Source organism: Schistocerca piceifrons, chromosome 1 (genome assembly GCF_021461385.2).
Source record: "Schistocerca piceifrons isolate TAMUIC-IGC-003096 chromosome 1, iqSchPice1.1, whole genome shotgun sequence".
Classification (NCBI taxonomy): Eukaryota; Metazoa; Arthropoda; class Insecta; order Orthoptera; family Acrididae; genus Schistocerca; species Schistocerca piceifrons.
Genome location: NC_060138.1, coordinates 1,089,314,048 through 1,089,331,527, shown reverse-complemented (window position 1 = coordinate 1,089,331,527; position 17,480 = coordinate 1,089,314,048). Strand labels below are relative to the sequence as shown.

At 36.8% G+C, this 17,480-nt stretch overlaps 1 protein-coding gene across 1 annotated transcript in view; it reads left to right on the top strand.

Moving 5' to 3' along the window:
- Positions 1 to 17,480, top strand: part of LOC124798157 (serine/threonine-protein phosphatase 6 regulatory ankyrin repeat subunit C-like) — a 281,321-nt gene that overhangs the window by 134,776 nt on the left and 129,065 nt on the right. Inside the window, exons 5-6 of the mRNA XM_047261442.1 lie at positions 6,691 to 6,744; positions 14,139 to 14,447. Coding sequence (XP_047117398.1) covers positions 6,691 to 6,744; positions 14,139 to 14,447 — 363 coding nt within the window. The remainder of the gene's footprint in view (positions 1 to 6,690; positions 6,745 to 14,138; positions 14,448 to 17,480) is intronic.

Genomic DNA, 17,480 nt, shown 5'->3' with positions numbered 1-17,480 from the left:
GGCGTCATACCATTCACTGTACGGAACTGTATGTACTGTGTCTTATCAAAATTCAGTGAGAGTCCGTTTACAAGGAACCACTTAGTAATTTTCTGAAAGACAGTACTGACAATTTCATCAGTTAATTCTTGTTTCTCAGGTGTGATTACTATACTTGTATAATCAGCAAAGAGAACTAACTTTGCCTCTTCATGAATGTAGAATGGCAAGTCATTAATATATAATAAGAACAACAAAGGACCCAAGACTGACTCTTGTGGAATCCCATTCTTGATAGTTCCCCCGTTTGAGGAATGTGCTGATTTTTGCATGTTACGAGAACTACTTATTTCAACTTTCTGCACTCTTCCAGTTAGGTACGAATTAAACCATTTGTGCACTGTCCCACTCATGCCACAATACTTGAGCTTGTCTAGCAGAATTTCATGATTTACACAATCAAAAGCCTTTGAGAGATCACAAAAAATCCCAATGGGTGGTGTTCGGTTATTCAGATCATTCAAAATTTGACTGGTGAAAGCATATATAGCATTTTCTGTTGAAAAACCTTTCTGGAAACCAAACTGACATTTTGTTAGTACTTCATTTTTACAGATATGTGAAGCTACTCTTGAATACATTACTTTCTCAAAAATTTTGGATAAAGCTGCTAGAAGGGAGATTGGATGGTAATTGTTGACATCATATCTATCCCCCTTTTTATGCAAAGGTATAACAATAGCATATTTCAGTCTATCAGGGAAAATGCCCTGGTCCAGAGAGCTATTGCACAGGTGGCTGAGAATCTTACTTATCTGTTGAGAACAAGCTTTTAGTATTTTGCTGGAAATGCCATCAATTCCATGTGAGTTTTTGCTTTTAAGCAAGTTTATTATTTTCCTAATTTCAGAGGGAGAAGTGGGTGAGATTTCAATTGTATCAAATTGCATAGGTATGGCCTCTTCCATGAACAGCCTAGCATCTTCTAATGAATACCTGGATCCTACTATATCCACAACATTTAGAAAATGATTATTAAAAATATTTTCAACTTCTGACTTTTTGTTCGTAAAGCTTTCATTCAATTTGATGGTAATACTGTCTTCCTCTGCTCTTGGTTGACCTGTTTCTCTTTTAATAATATTCCAAATTGTTTTAATTTTATTATCAGAGTTGCTGATTTCAGACATGATACACATACTCCTGGATTTTTTAATAACTTTTCTTAATATAACACAGTAGTTTTTATAATTTTTGATAGTTTCTGGGTCACTACTCTGTCTTGCTGTCAGATACATTTCCCTTTTCCGGTTACAAGATATTTTTATACCCTTAGTAAGCCATGGTTTGTTACAAGGTTTCTTACGAGTATATTTAACTATTTTCTTGGGGAAGCAGTTTTCAAATGCATTTACAAAAATGTCATGAAATAAATTATATTTTAAATTGGCATCAGGTTCACGGTACACCTCATCCCAGTCTAACTGCTGTAGGCTTTCCCTGAAATTTGCAATTGTTAAATCGTTGACTGAACGTACTACTTTGGAGGACTGTTTAGTATTGCTGAATGGAGCTATGTCATATATTGTAACTAGCTGTGCACCATGATCAGAAAGACCATTCTCAACAGGCTGAGCATTTATCTGGTTAAACTTATCTTGGTCTATAAAGAAGTTATCTATCAGTGAGCTGCTATCCTTTACCACCCGAGTAGGAAAATCAATAACGGGTGCCAAATTGAAAGAACCGAGTAATACTTCAAGGTCATTTTTCCTATTACCCTCTTTCAGAGAATCTACATTGAAGTCCCCACAAATAATAATTTGCTTCCCCCTGTCTGACAGATAGCACAACAAGGAGTCCAAATTTTTCAGAAATAGATGAAAATTTCCTGATGGGGACCTATATACAGTTACAATTATAAATGTGCCTTTATTTAATTTAAGCTCACAGGCACATGCTTCTATATGTTTCTCTACACAAAACTTTTTTGTTTCTATACTTTTTGCACAATGATAACTTTTGACATATATGGCAACTCCTCCTTTCTCCATATTTTCTCTCATTACATGTGCAGAGAGCTTATAACCACTTACATTTACCTTATCCATATCAGTAACAATGTGATGCTCAGACAGGCATAGTATATCTATTTCATTCTCAGCTTCTGAATCTTCTAAACAAACCAGAAGCTCATCTACTTTATTCTTTAAACTACCAATATTTTGATGAAATATACTTAGATTATTTTTAATTATACTTTTATGAGAACCTTTCCTTATTCTAACATTTGGGGAGAAGAGAAATTTGTTGCACAACTTGACTAGAAGAAGGGATCGGGTGGTAGGACATATTCTGGGGCATCAAGGAATCATCAGTTTAGTATTCGAGGGCAGCATGGAGGGTAAAAATTGCAGAGGGAGACCAAGAGATCAATACATTAAGCAGATTCAGAAGGATGTAGGTTGCAGTAGATACTGGGAGATGAAGAGGCTTGCACGGGATAGAGTAGCATGGAGAGATCTGCATCAAACCAGTCTCTGGACTGAAGACGAGAACAAGAACCATGACCTTTGACACATTCTTTCCTTCGATAGTGAAAACAGGGCTTGCAGGCTGGAGGTTATATATGGTGTGGAAGTTAACTTCCACAGTTTTTTCAGAATGTATGAGAAGCCTATTGGTCCTGAACCAGTGCATTAAGGTATGCATAACTGATATTGCAGCCTCCTGTAGAGTTTCCTCATTCTGGCATTTAATTAGAATGTTAGTGTCCTTTTCAAAGAGTACAGTGGATCCATTATATATTTTACTAGCCAAGTCATTTATATATAGCAGAAATAGGACAGGTCCCTGAACTGACCCTTGTGAGACTTCATACTTGATTTTCTCCTCATCACTGTAAAAACTAGGAATTTTTTGTGTTTCACTATCTTTGTGTTTTATTTCTGTAATCTGCTGATGGTTGTTAAGGTATGACTGAAGCCACCATTAAGACTGGCCTCTAATTCCATTATTACTTAATTTATGCAAGACAATGCCATGATCAACAATATTGAAGGCTTTACATAGATCAAAAAATAACCAAGATACGTGTTGCTTATCATCCACTGCTTTTAATACTTCATTTAAGAAGGCAAAATTTGCTGTCTGAGTTGACTTTCCAGCTATGAACCCATGTTGGGAGTCATTTATAAACCTCACTTTACTTAAGAAAACTTTTAATCTTCTAAGGAACATTTTTTCCATAATTTTGCTGAAGCCTGACAATACTGAAACTAGCCTATAATTAACTGTTTCGTGTTTTGCACTCTTCTTATTCAAAGGTGTTACTTTTGCAGTTTTTAGACTACTTGGATATACACCAGTCTCCAAAGATGGATTTACTATGTCTATTAGTGGTTCCACAATAATTTTGTGCTAACTTTGATTGTAGCATCTGGTATCTCATCAACACACACTGAATATTTATTAGGTAATTCTTTTAGGATTCTTGACAGTTCCTCAGGTGTTGCTGGATACATGAATAATGTGTTTGGATGAATGTTTTGATCAGAGTGACTGGCTGGCTCTTCTTCAAGGTGTGTATTTATTAACTGCTGTACTGTATTAGAAAAGTAATTGCTGAAAACTTCTTACGTGTCTCGAAGTTTTTGAAACAAATTAATCTTTATGAAGAGACTGAAAATTTACTTGTGATGTGTGGGTGGGTAAGATTAGGAAGCTGTACAGCTTTCAATACAGAAGAACAACGGTTGATCCAATCTTTATTATGAGCCAGTTGATGGAAAGGTATTCAGATGAGGGGAAAGATCTTGTGATGGCGTTTCTTGACTTTCAAGGGGACAGTACAGACTTCCCTCACTGATCTGATTCATTTGATAGGGTGTTTAGGGAATGACTATTACTTTAACATATGTAAACATGAAGTAGCAACTTTCAATTGTTTTTGAGAAAATCAAGTTTGAGAATTATTGATATGCTTATGCTGTAAGCTTTGTTCACGGAATTCACAGCGAAGGGAGTAAGTGCTTAGTTTCATATGGGCAAGGTCTCTGGATCAAATATCACTGCCGGTAGTTTATATTTCATTCCCACAAAATACTAACAACAGATTTATTATGACTTGTGAAAAGTATCGATATCTAGTCATTCATTACTATTTTCCTAATCTTTAATACAAAAAAAGAGAAAGTATTTTCTCAGGGAGATTGGAAATGAAAAAAGGGTATATGATAACTTATCATCAAATCAGTGTAGTCATTTTATTTATATCATTGTATCTACATTTGTTACATGTATAATGGGTAACCTATGCAGCACTGCATGAATCAGGATAATAATGGTTGTAGGAGTATGGAAAACAATAATTATTGTGACATAAAGCAGATGGAAGAACCACCAAATTTTTGCTCGTCCATGGTGTTTTTGCAGTGTGTCTATAGCAAAACAAACGTTTTTTACGTTGATAAATGGTTCTTGGATGTCACACAATTTCGTGGTGTACCATGCATATTGAATTATAGCACTGAATATTGATGCAGATAACTCACCGAAAAAAGTAGTACCAGCAGCAAGATTCAATCAAGAAACCTCATGCTTATGAAACTAAGCACTTACTCATCTGTGGACACATACAAAATATGTAAGTACACCTAAAATTTTCAAACTCGGTTTTCTCAAAAATGGTCTAGAGTTGTGTCCTCTTATTCACACATGTTGGATCCTGGTCATGCCTTATACACCGTGTCAATACGAATCAAACCTGTGAGAGCAAGTTCATATGGTCTCCTTGTTAATGGAGATATACCAATAGTTTTCCTAGAGAAAATGTGCAGGGAACTTCAGAAAGAAAGTGAGATGGAAAACATACTACAAAATATTAAAGGCAACGTATGACAAAAGCTTCAGCTGTGTCCATATTCAAGTTGGAAGAACTGATTGGTTTAACAATGTTACAGGGTTGAGACCATAAAAAAGTGGTGTCACCATTATTATTTACAGTGGTGATGGATGAAATTATCAAAGAGACATAAGAAACTCATGGAGGAAGGGAGATGGAGTTAGTGTTATTTGCTGGTGATATTGTGCGGTAGGGAACCAACAGTAAGGACATACATGCACAACTAGATATTTTAAATGAAAGAGAAATATGGCATGAAATGCAGTGTGGAGAAAAGTAAGTGTGTGGTCTACATCTACATCTACATCCATGTTCTGCAAACCAAGAGAAGTGCATGGCAGAAGGTGCATCCCATTGTACCATTTATTAGACTTTCTAACTGTTCCACTCACATATGTAATGTGGTAACAATGATTGTCGAATGCATCGGTGTGTACTATAGTTATTCTAGTCTTGTCCTTATGATCCCTTTGTGAGTGATTTGTAGGGGATTGTAGTATATTCCTAGAGTCATCACGGAAGAGTGATAATACAGTGTGTGAGGATGAAGGCAGAAATTAGTAAAAGAGTACAACAGAGAAATGCATTTTACCATGGTGTAAGGTGCTTAGTCTGGGGAATGGAGGTGTCAGTGAAGTGCAGGGAAGTGGCGTACAAGACTTACTTTACATCGGTATTGACATATGCATCAAAGATCTGGACGATGACAAGAAGAGAAGAGAGCCAGCAAAATGAAATTCCTAAGAAGTGTGAGTATGTTAGGAAAAATTAGGAAACACAGAGTGAGGAATGAAGATGTTAGAAAAATTGGACTGAGAGAAATGAAAAGAATAGATTGAAATTGTTAGGATATTTACAGAGAATGGAAGGTGGACGAATATGAAAATAAGTTATGGAGGCCTACCTTGAGGACAAGAGGAAGACCCACACAAGGGAAACCAACTTCATCAAGACCAGTTTAGGAAGAAGAAACTTGGACACAAACAAACAGTTATAGAAGACAGAAGAAGAATGGTGAAAAATTGGGGAAAGTAGAGAAGTATCATAAATTTCCCAGGCTGACCTGATACTGAATAAAGGGGATAACTGTCATAATTAATAAGTGAAAGTAATTTTGGGACTGTACCCTAAATGCTCTCTTGTCACTTATTTTGTTTTCAGTTTTTAGCTTAAAAGTTCTTCCAAACTTTTCTGTCTACTCTATCCTCATTTCCTTATGCATTTCCTCCTCCACTTATCTGAAATAATTGTGCGCTTGTAATGTATGGAAATGGATCTTGTAAGCTGCAACTATTATTCTGTTATTATTTTCCATCCAGCTCTTCTCTTCTTGTCGTTATCTTCTTCTTATTATTCTTCTTTTAATTCTAAGCATTCTTTTTCAAATTTAACAATTGGGATGCACATTAGCTAACACTTTTTCAAGATGGTTTTGCTCTGAGTCACTCTCTTTTTTGTCCTTGCTTGTCATGAGTTTTTCACATAGATTACCAATTAATATTGAATCACACAAATAACTGCCATAGCTCCTCCACTTCCCACCTGAAAACTGATTTGTTTCAATTCTAGATTTTGATACTGATCCGTACCTCCATTAAAAAACTTTACAGTCTCATTAAGTCCTGTTTGAAATTGCTCTACAGAAAAAATTAAGAGTAGTAACTTCCTGAAACATAAGATTTGTTTTCTGCTTAATATGTTTTAGTTTTATGGTGTTTTCTGTTTCACTTATCGGTTCAGTTATCATGTAAAACTTGGTTGTAATGTGAATTCTAGAATGTGTAATCTTATATTTCTTTTTATTCCAGCAAGATCCTGTGAGACATGGGGAATGGATTGACCATACAGATTATGTCAGTAAGGTTAGTATGAAACTATTAGAAACAGCCGTAAGTCATTTAGATATTGTACATATGATGTTTGTAATGAAAAGTCTATTTTAAATACCTCTGTAAATGTTTCTCAATTAAGGGAGAGGAGAAAAATAATGCACAGGGGCAAGACAGGTGCCATTATCGTTATCTCAAATAATAAATTAATTCTCATTTAGTTCTTTAAAATAGAGTGGCCACATTTTAGAAGGAACAGCAGGTCTTGCCAATCTGAAAATGGCTGGCAATGGCCAAAACTAGTAATTATTCCTTGAAACTGTCTGTGGTTGTTCAAGATGAGAAAAGTTGTCAGAAAATCAAGAAGTATGTTTATTAGAGGTGCAATTAACAACTCAGGCAATAAAATCAAATCAATATGGAATGTTTTTAGAAGGGAGACAGGAAAAGTAACCACTGGGGTAGGTAGTACTACAATTAAAGAGAATGATACCATTTTAACCAACAGTACACAAGTAGCTAATGTATTTAACAACCATTTCTTAAGTGTAGGTGAAAAAATTGGTGAGAATATTTTAAAAGAAGAAGCCAAGCATTACAAGGAAGAGTCAGTTTTGAGAAATCTTAGTCAGATTAATTTTCACCTAACAATCTCTTGTGAAATAAGGAAAATCATTAAACCTTTGAAAAAAAAAAATGTTCTGTTTGAATGGATGACATCTCTAACAAGATATTAAAACATATCAAAAAACAAAGATGATGTGACTTACCAAACGAAAGCACTGGCACGTCGATAGACACACAAACAAACACAAACATACACACAAAATTCTAGCTTTCGCAACCAACGGTTGCTTCATCAGGAAAGAGAGAAGGAGAGGGAAAGACGAAAGGATGTGGGTTTTAAGGGAGAGGGTAAGGAGTCATTCCAATCCCGGGAGCGGAAAAACTTGCCTTAGGGGGAAAAAAGGACAGCTATACACTCGTACACACACACACACACACACACACACACACACACACACACACACACACACACACACACATATCCATCCACACATATACAGGCACAAGCAGACATATTCAAAGGCAAAGAGTTTGGGCAGAGATGTCAGTCGAGGCGGAAGTGCAGAGGCAAAGATGTTGTTGAATGACAGGTGAGGTATGAGTGGCGGCAACTTGAAATAGAGATTGAGGCCTGGTGGATAACGGGAAGAGAGGATATATTGAAGAGCAAGTTCCCATCTCCAGAGTTCGGATAGCTTGGTGTTAGTGGGAAGTATCCCGATAACCCGGATGGTGTAACACTGTGCCAGTCCTTGCTTACAGAATTTTCAAAAATCATTGAGAAAGTAATGTACTCAAGAGTAGTTAGCCATCTTAACAGTAATGGGATACTTAGTAAATCATAGTTTGGATTTCAGTAGTGCTGTGCCACTGAGACAGCAATATGCAATTTCACTGCCCACATAATAGAGTCTTTAAATAACAATATGTCACCAATAGGAATTTTCTGTGACTTATCCAAAGGATTTGACTGTGTGAACCATGACATTATGTTACCGAAATTACAATTCTATAGTATAAATGGAACAGCATAAGAGTAGTTGAAGTCATGTCTACAGAACAAGAAGCAAAAAGTTTCTTTATATGGTTTAAGTGATTTAAGGAAGCTTCCCACATCATCTAACTGGGGTGAAATTACATTAGGTGCTCCACAGGGATCAATCATGGGTCCCCTTCTGTTCTTGATATATGTGAATCACCTTTCTTCTTATCTGAAACAAGAAGCTAAACTGACACTGTTTGCTGATGATACAACTGTCGCTATTAATCCAGTAAAGAAACTCCAATAGAAAATGAAACAAATAATGTCTTTGGAAAAGTTATTAATTGGTTTTGTGCAAATGGGCTTTCTCTGAAGTTTGAAAAAAACATAGTACATCCAGTTTTCTAGTGCAAGGAACATCAACAGAAGTCAGTAGCCAGCGTAGAGCATACTCAGTTTTTGGGTGTATATGTAGATGAGAATCTCAATTGGGAAATTCATATTTTGGATCTCCTAAAGCGACTTGGTTCAGCAACTTTTCCAATCAGAATAATTGCTAATTTTGAGGCCATAGAAATTAGTAATGTAACCTACTTTGCATACTTTCTCTCTCTGATGTCATACAGGATAATATTTTGGGGTAATTCAACACTTAGGCAAAAAGTATTCACTGCTCAAAAGAAAGTGGTTAGAATAATGTTTGGAGTTCATAGCTGCCCACCTTGTAGGCATCTATTAAAAGGTTAGGAATTCTTACAACAGTCCCATAGTACATTTACTCAGTAATGAAATTTGTTCTCAACAACATGGGCCAGTTTAAAAATAGCAGTGACATTCACAATTATTATACCAGAAGAAAGAAAGCCTACACTGTTCTCTACTTAACCTATCCTTGGCTCAGAAAGGTGTAAAATATGCTGCTGTGAAACTTTTCAATAAATTACCAAGTGAAATAAAATGTCTGACAGACAACAGTAATAATTTCAAAAATAAATTGAAATCATATCTCCTTGACAACTCCTTCTATACTACAGATGAATTCCTGAATAGGAATAAATAATTCCATAGGCATAATATATTAATATATGCATTTGATGCCATTTAAGGGAATGGGGTAGGTAATAATAATAATAATAATAATAAAAGCTTGATTCATATGCGTATCTATTATACACGTGACATGTTCCACAGCATATGAGACTGATCAGTGGAACACGTAACTAACGTGAAGAAATTGTTTTCAAAATAAGAGACAGTACATGTTTGTCAGTAGAGCTCTAAACTTGGTTTCATTATGTGATGCTCCTATGGTCTCTGGAAGGGTGTTTAAAACATTTCACTGTGTTGTATGCATTCCATGGAAATGTTTATGGCTTTATGTGGTGATGCTGCATTGTGAGTATTGTCTCTCCAAATTCCGGCTATACCTGGCAACAAAGACAGATGAAGTTTCATGAACATATGCTGTACTAAATTCTTCTGCTGATGATGGTGATAGTATCAAGGAAATTTTGTGAAAGTAATTAAAAACTTTTTTCATTCATTAGGAGCCCACCATCATAGCCTGGGGTGTATAGTGTCTGCAACACTTGGATTTGCTGTTCAGCAGTCTCTCTCTCTCACAGTCATTGATTCAGCCAACACTGCACCTCATTGTTCACAATAAAATCTGCTCTAATTCTTACTTTGTACATTACTATTATAAAGAGGTTAGATTGCTGCTCTCTGTATAGACATAGCAGATGGGCACAACAACAAGACTGCTATACATTTGAGCTTTCAGCCAAAAGGCTTTCTTCTAAAGTAGAAACACACACACAGATTCACACAATTACAGCTCATGCATACATGACTACTGTTTCTGGTTGCTGAGGCTGGACTGCCTACAGCAACTGTGCTCAATGGAGAAGCAATATGTGCATTTGAGGGTAAGGAGGAAGGGTGGTGTGTGTGTGTGGGGGGGGGGGGGGGGAGGGGCACAAGAGGAGGGAGGGATAGCAGGGTAGGGATGGGGGAAGACATAGTGCTGCTTGTGGAAGTGTGCAGGGACTTAGTGGAGACAGGGTAGGGCTGATAGTGCAGTTGGGAAGTTTGAGGGGGGAGAAGAGGTGGGAGATGGGGGAATGGAAAGGGAGAGAAGTTGAGAGGAAAAGACGTATGGGGAAGGAGATAGGTAGGTGAAGGACAGGGACTAGTGAAGGTTGAGGCCAGGGGGGTGATGGGAATGTAGGAAATACTGCAGGATGAATTTCCACCTGTGCTATTAACAAAAGCTGTGTTGGTTGGAAGGACCCTGATGGCATATGCTGTAAAGCAGTTATTGAAATGAAACACATTGTGCTGTGCAGCATGTTCAGCAACTGGATGGTCCAGCTGTTTCTCTGTGTCAGTTTGTCAGTGGTCATCCATGTGGATAGAATGAGAATGTCATGTAAATATAACAGAAGGGCAGCTCGAAAAAGATGCTATGGGCTGCATTTTTAGGCTGCACAGCATAAAGAAATATTCAAACAGGTGAAACAGTCTAATGACAGCCATCTTCTGAATATTCTCTGCATGGGTGAGTATTTGGTGATAAGCCTGTTTACATTCTAAGATACTAAAGACAAATGTGCCAGAGATATAGTGGGTAAAGTCCTGTATGTTGAGTATTGGGTAACTGTCAATGATAGTACATGTTTTAAGGATTCTATAACTGACATATAAGAGCATAGTATCATTGTTTTTTGTGCTAGTTTCATGAATGAAGCCCATGGGCTTCTAAAAATTCCTTGACTGTTTTTTTTTTTTTTTGCCATGCAAAGTTTATTGGATGGTGGCTGTTGTGGTCTGTGCTGAACTGGGACCCAGGTATGGTAAGCATTTGGTGCACTGTACCATTCGTGATTGCACATAGGGAGAAAGTCACACATAGAGGGGCTTTGGGAGATTGCAGATGCAGAGTGGGTATGGGAGAAATGGACTGCACATGCACAAGAAGCACGTTACCGACTTCGTTGGTATGTGAAGGTAATATAGGCAGTGGTGCTTGCTGCAAGGTGGGCAGACGTGCGGTGAGGCTGTGTGATGCCTGCATAGTGCTGTTGTTATCGATGGATGGAGTTTATCACAGGTTGTAAAGACAAAGATGTGCTGCAGCGAGCTCATTGGATGTCATTTGTATCTCCTATTGAAACATGTTGTTGTCCGTCTGGAAGTGGAGTGATTCTAAGCATTCTTCAACATAACAGAATTGCTTCTGTGGAATTTGTTTAAGTGTGGCGACACAGTCAAGGAGACAGCAGTAATGTTTATCAGTATCAATATTGTGTCATTCATTGTTAGAGATGTTCAGGCATGTGCTGCTTCTGAGGGAGATCATGGCTGATGATGCCAGAGACTTCATGGTCAGTATCATATTAGATGCCCATGCCTTTGGCTCAATCAGGTAGGAGCTTGTAATGACAGAGAAAATATGCTCTGAGGATGGGTTCAGTAACTTCTGAAATTTGAAAATTCCCTTGAGGCCATTTTGAATACAACATTCAAGGTGCATGTTTTGAAGCCATAAACAGTAATGGTCAAATTTTTCATTGCATGAAGTTGAATGGCTGTTGATCCATAGGCTGTGGTGTTGCCAGTCAGGGGTGCCCCACTAATTTCTGAGCCAGAGTTGGTCAAATAGTATTGCGTCTGAATTAGGTTGGGGATGTAGAGTCTGTTGATATTCCTTGTAGGTGGAGCATGTGCTGAATCCTCAATGCACAAAATGAGGTGACTTGTGTGGGTGTCGCAGCTCAGTGCACCTGATGCTTACCATGTGAATATTTTGGGTGGTCGCAGGACAGACAACAGTTCTGTACGGCATCACTGAATTGTGTGTGGTACCAGTTGTAGTGCAGTGCAGTACCCAGCAGAGCATCATTGCCAGTTGTTTGTTGTGTTGTCTCGACTGGACAGAGCTCACTGTTGTGGGCAGAGGCTGTGACATTGCAGTTGGCAACCGTCTAGTGAAGTTGGGTCAGCTCAGTGAGGGCAGAAAGTGGCATGCAGCAAGGAGAAAGTGGCATGCAGCAAGGCTGGTGCTGGTGGCTTTGCATGGTGGCTTTGTTACTAGCTGTGTCGCGTAACAGCAAAAATTCTGTCTGTCAATGTAAGTTTATGATCAAATAGCTCCCATTCATTGCTGATTGTGGCAACTTGAAGATGGGGTAAGAGCTTTGCTACCTACAACAGCCAGAATGTGCAATCAGGTTGACTGAAGTTTGTAGCTGCCACCATAGTTGAGACAGCTTGTTGTTCATGAAATATTCATTGTATATTACATGTTGTAATTGTTCTTCCATTGTCCTGGTAAGACATTGTAGCAGTTTGATTTTGCAGTTGAATATACCTTTTTTTCCGTTGGCACCAAGATGATGTTGCTAACCATGTCATTGAGTTCCTCCAGGTTGGTAGAAGAGTTATGAATTTAGTTGTGTGTTTATGATGTTATAGTTGGCAAGGATGCTGTCCACTTACGCAAACCATATGAAAGGCTGATCCGAAGGAAATTGTAGAAGCTTTGGCTGAAAACCAAATCGTGAAAGGTTGAAATCATTGGTTGGGTGTACCTGTTGCCATGGAGGCATGTGCGGCAATAGTGCAGTTGAACATCCCATTGCTGCATCCAAGGCGATTGGTAGCACAAGCAAACTGTGCTTGGGCAGCTATGGCAGCACTGGTTCATAATTTGGCTGACATGGCATGGTAGAATCATTGGTCATAGTAGGTGCTTGTGAATATGAAAGATGGTGAGGTAATTGGTTGGTATGTGCCACATGTGAAGGGATGATGGTGGCAAGGTTGCACAATAAGAATATTGTAGGACACCATTATTTGGCATTGACGTTGTTTCTTGATTTGTTGCACAAGCGAGTGTCACCATCATTTTTTACTAGAAAACTTCATTAAAAGGTTGGATGCAGAGCACGGGGTGACATAGCATTGCACACATGGATGAACATTGTGAATTGTGACACACAGTGGTTGCATGTTGGCTGCATTGCTGTTGTGCAGTATCCAGTCGAGGACATATATGCCACAATTTGTGGTCATTGTGGGTCACCAATGTAGTCCTGTACAATACAGGGAACAGTACGATAGGGACACAACAGTGTGTGATGGAGTAACAGCACTTTATTTTCCACAGTTGATGTGCAGTGGCAAGACATGTCCGTGTTACAACAAGGCATAGACCATAATGTCTTCCCGCATGACAGGGTCAGAAACTATACACTGTGAGGTGGGGTCACTTATCACCTGTTATTTTGCATGGAGTTCCCACAAACTTCACAAACTGTTCTTTATCACAGTCACAGCATGACTGACACATTTGGCATCAAGAAAGGGTAATATAGACCATGTGTATTGTTCCAGGAACTTTCAAGTACCTAGGCGACTTCCATTTTCAAGTTTTACCATCATTTCAGTTTAATACATATATTTTAATGTGTATATTCTTTCCCATTGCTATACGTGACATGGTTGGTAATATGAGCAATCCATATTATGAAAATGACAGTATTGTAAAAGTAGTTTTACATCCAAAATCATGAATTCAATATCGTAAAAATGAAGATAAGTTCAAACACGGCCAAAAACCAGGTGGTATCATAGGTTTCTGTAGTTGAGAGACAATCCATCAGGTCACAATTTATTACAAATTTTCATACTAAACAAATGAAATGACATAAAATATCAATCTTTGCCCCCAGAATTTGGATGGGCCAGAAAATGCTAATAAAAGTGAGCCAGCAATCTGATTTTGGACTTTTGTAAATAGTTTGAATATTTATTTTAAAAATAATTTGTAAAATCATTTTGCATGATATCTAATGTTGCATTCTGACTTTTTCAGGCTCTCAAGCTTATTATAGCCGCTGGAGCAGACCCTACAGTAAAAGATGTTGTTGGTAGAACAGCACTCCACAGAGCACTTGGATGTAAGGAGAATTTCCAGTACCTTCAGAAAATACATCCTAATTTCAAGGATGGTCTTGATAAAAAGGGACAATCAGCCATAATGAGAGCCATTTCTGCATTTCAATACCACTATGATATCCCCTACGTGATAAAACTTCTAGTGCAGGGAGGTGCAGATGTCAATTTATGTGACCGAGATGGAAAGACAGCTTTGTGCCTGGCTATAGAGAAAGATGTTTTCTGGGTGAGACTATAATTTTAAAGCACTATTTATATCATTTGGTAAGATATCCACAGGAAGAGATGAAAAGCTGTGACCGATCTCTAAGATAGAGCTTGTTTTGTTACTCTGATGTCGTTGATAGCATTTACCATAAGTCATTATATAAATGTAGTAAGTAAATACATGTTATAATAAAATGGGTATTTGTCAAGTAAAGTATGTGGAATTGTTATTATTGGATTAATGAAAGGTGAGAGATTTTATTTATTTATTTATTTATTTATTATCATCCCAATGATCACATTTGTGATATAGGATTTGTCAGGGTACATTTTAACAACTATATAATATCTTTACAAAATTTGTATCTGTGCTGAATTCATATTAATCTATCTTATGTTTAATACAATTTACAACTAATAAGTATTTTTATAACATAATTTCTGATGCACTGATGTAATTTCATTTGTCACATTAACTTAAACATATATTGTTATACAGTTGTGAAGAGATATTCACTTATGCTGTAATAACATTTTTCAAGCATGTGGTTCTTTATAACAGTTTTAAATTTATCCTCGTTTTCCAGCTCTTTGATATGTTTTGGTAGTGCATTAAAAAGTTTGATGCCTTGATTACATACATGTTACTGGCTTTGGGTCCTTGTTACAGCTTGTATGTGGAGATCTTTACATTGCCGTGTATCATAATTATGGAAGTCTGTATTGGTTTTCATTTTGTCTTGATTTCTTTTGATCACCAACAGACTTCGGTGACTATCACAAGTTGAAATTTCTTTTCTCACTCTTTGTGCCTGTTGTAAAAGTATACATTCTTCTGTTGCTTGTTTAAGCATTTTTCAGCACCAGAATATCCACAACTTTCATGAGTGTACTTCATAAGTTTGTCAATATACTATTTTGGCCAACACAGTCTCCATTGCTCTGAGTCAAAATATGTTCTTCTAAATGGAATTCACTAGTATATTTTGTAACATTGGTTAACTTTCTCATAACTCCTTTTCCCAAAGTCACTTTTCACTAGTTTCCCATTATCATCACAATTCTGGTTTCTGCAAATGTAATTACAGATGTTCTGAATTACTTTGTCATATTTAATCCCTTTCAAATACACAATCCTGTACTCTTTGTCTTTCTCTTGCTCATGTTAGTTTCATACACCCCTATTGGCACTAAGACATTGTATCTGCAATTAGATTTTCAGATCCCATTTCATAGTCAGTAGTTTTAAGAACTTGGCTGATCTTGTTAATGTGCTGTGATACAATTTGCACTCCTTATGGCCTTGTGCTTTGAAGACACAATAGTTATATGCCATGAAAAGTAGTTTCTAAATTTAGAAATGCCAAGTGTACAGCTAACAGATCCTTCTTGGTTAGTATGTAGATTCTTTCATGTTTTTGGAGGGTCCTACTCATAAAAGCAATTGTCTAGTGTTTATCTTCCCCATTCCATAATCACTAGCATCATATGATACACAAAATGATAAGAGTAACTCTGCCCTCTACGTAATGTTGCAGTTACACAGAGCACTTTTTATAGCATCAAAAGATTCCTAACATTCTTTGTCCCATGACCAAATTAAATTATTTTTTTTTATAAATTATGCAGGTATGGTGCATTTATGCTCTGAAATTAAGGTACTTCCTATAATATTCACATATTCCAAAATATGATTTCAATTGTACCTTATTTTTGGTCTCTGGAACTGAGTACTGACTTTAACCTTATCAAAATCTAGAAGTTTACCTCTCTTGGCAACACAACATCCCAAACATTTCAGGTCATAAATGACAAATTTACATTTTCTGATTTTAATGTCATCCCTCTTGATCTCAATTTGTCAAACACTCCTTTTAGTAACAAACAATGTTGACGACACTTCTGACTGCAAAGCAAAATGTCATCAACAGAAACTTAATTTAGAAGACAGTTCCTAACCTAAAACATGATGCAAAACGCTGATAAATTTAGCTACAGAAACATTTAAACCAAATAATAAATGCAATACTTGTAAAATTTACCACTGTATAAAAATGATGTGTATTTCTGAGATTCTGGAGCAAGTGGAACCTGATGGAGGTCCAGACATTAAACCTAAGCTTGACATCAATCTAATACACTCTAACTTATGTGATAACTCATTTGCATCCCCAGGATGATCAATTTCTCAAATTTGTTCAGATGTCTAAAACAAATCTAGCACATCCAGCATGTTCTCCCGCTACTACTAGAAGGTTATTATAATTGTTGCTGTTTCTCTCAAATATACCATAAATTTCTATCTTTTGCAACTCATTTTCAACAACTGTTCTCCTTGCTTTTGGTACATTATATGGTGTTATTAAAAATTGCTCGTAAGGTTTAAGTTGTAGTACACATTCAATATTCTTTAAACTTCCTACTCTATTGCTGAACACATCCCCATACTTCCATCACAAACCCTTTAACTCATTTTTTTGTTCATCATTCAGACACACATTTTTCATTGACTCCTCTTCTTCATCTTCCAGTTTCTTGACTGTTCTCTACTAAATAACATTCATCTCTCACAAATGACAAGTTGTTCACGCTTTCACAAGCATCTTTCTTTCTCTTCTTCTAGAATTGGATTATGTTTTCTTTCTTGTTTAAACATATAACTATCTTTCTCTTTCAGTTCAAGAGCTGTACAAATCTATTTCCTAAATAAAATCTTCACTGTTTCTGGAAATATCCCACCTTACTATGTATATAGCTACATCTACATTTACATCACTAATTTGCAATTCTCATTCAAGTGTCTGACAGAGGGTCCAACAACTAGTTTTCAAACTGTTTCTGTACTGTTTCATTCTCGAAGAGGACATAGTTAAAACACACTCTAAAATCTTTTTATATACACACTTATTTGCATTATTTTATTATGATGGTCATTTTCCTCTAATTGGTGGATTTCAGCAAAATATTTTTGAATTTGGAGGAGAAGGTTGGAAATTGAAATTTCATGAAAAGATGTCTCCACAACAAAAAAGTCTTCATTTTAATGATATCC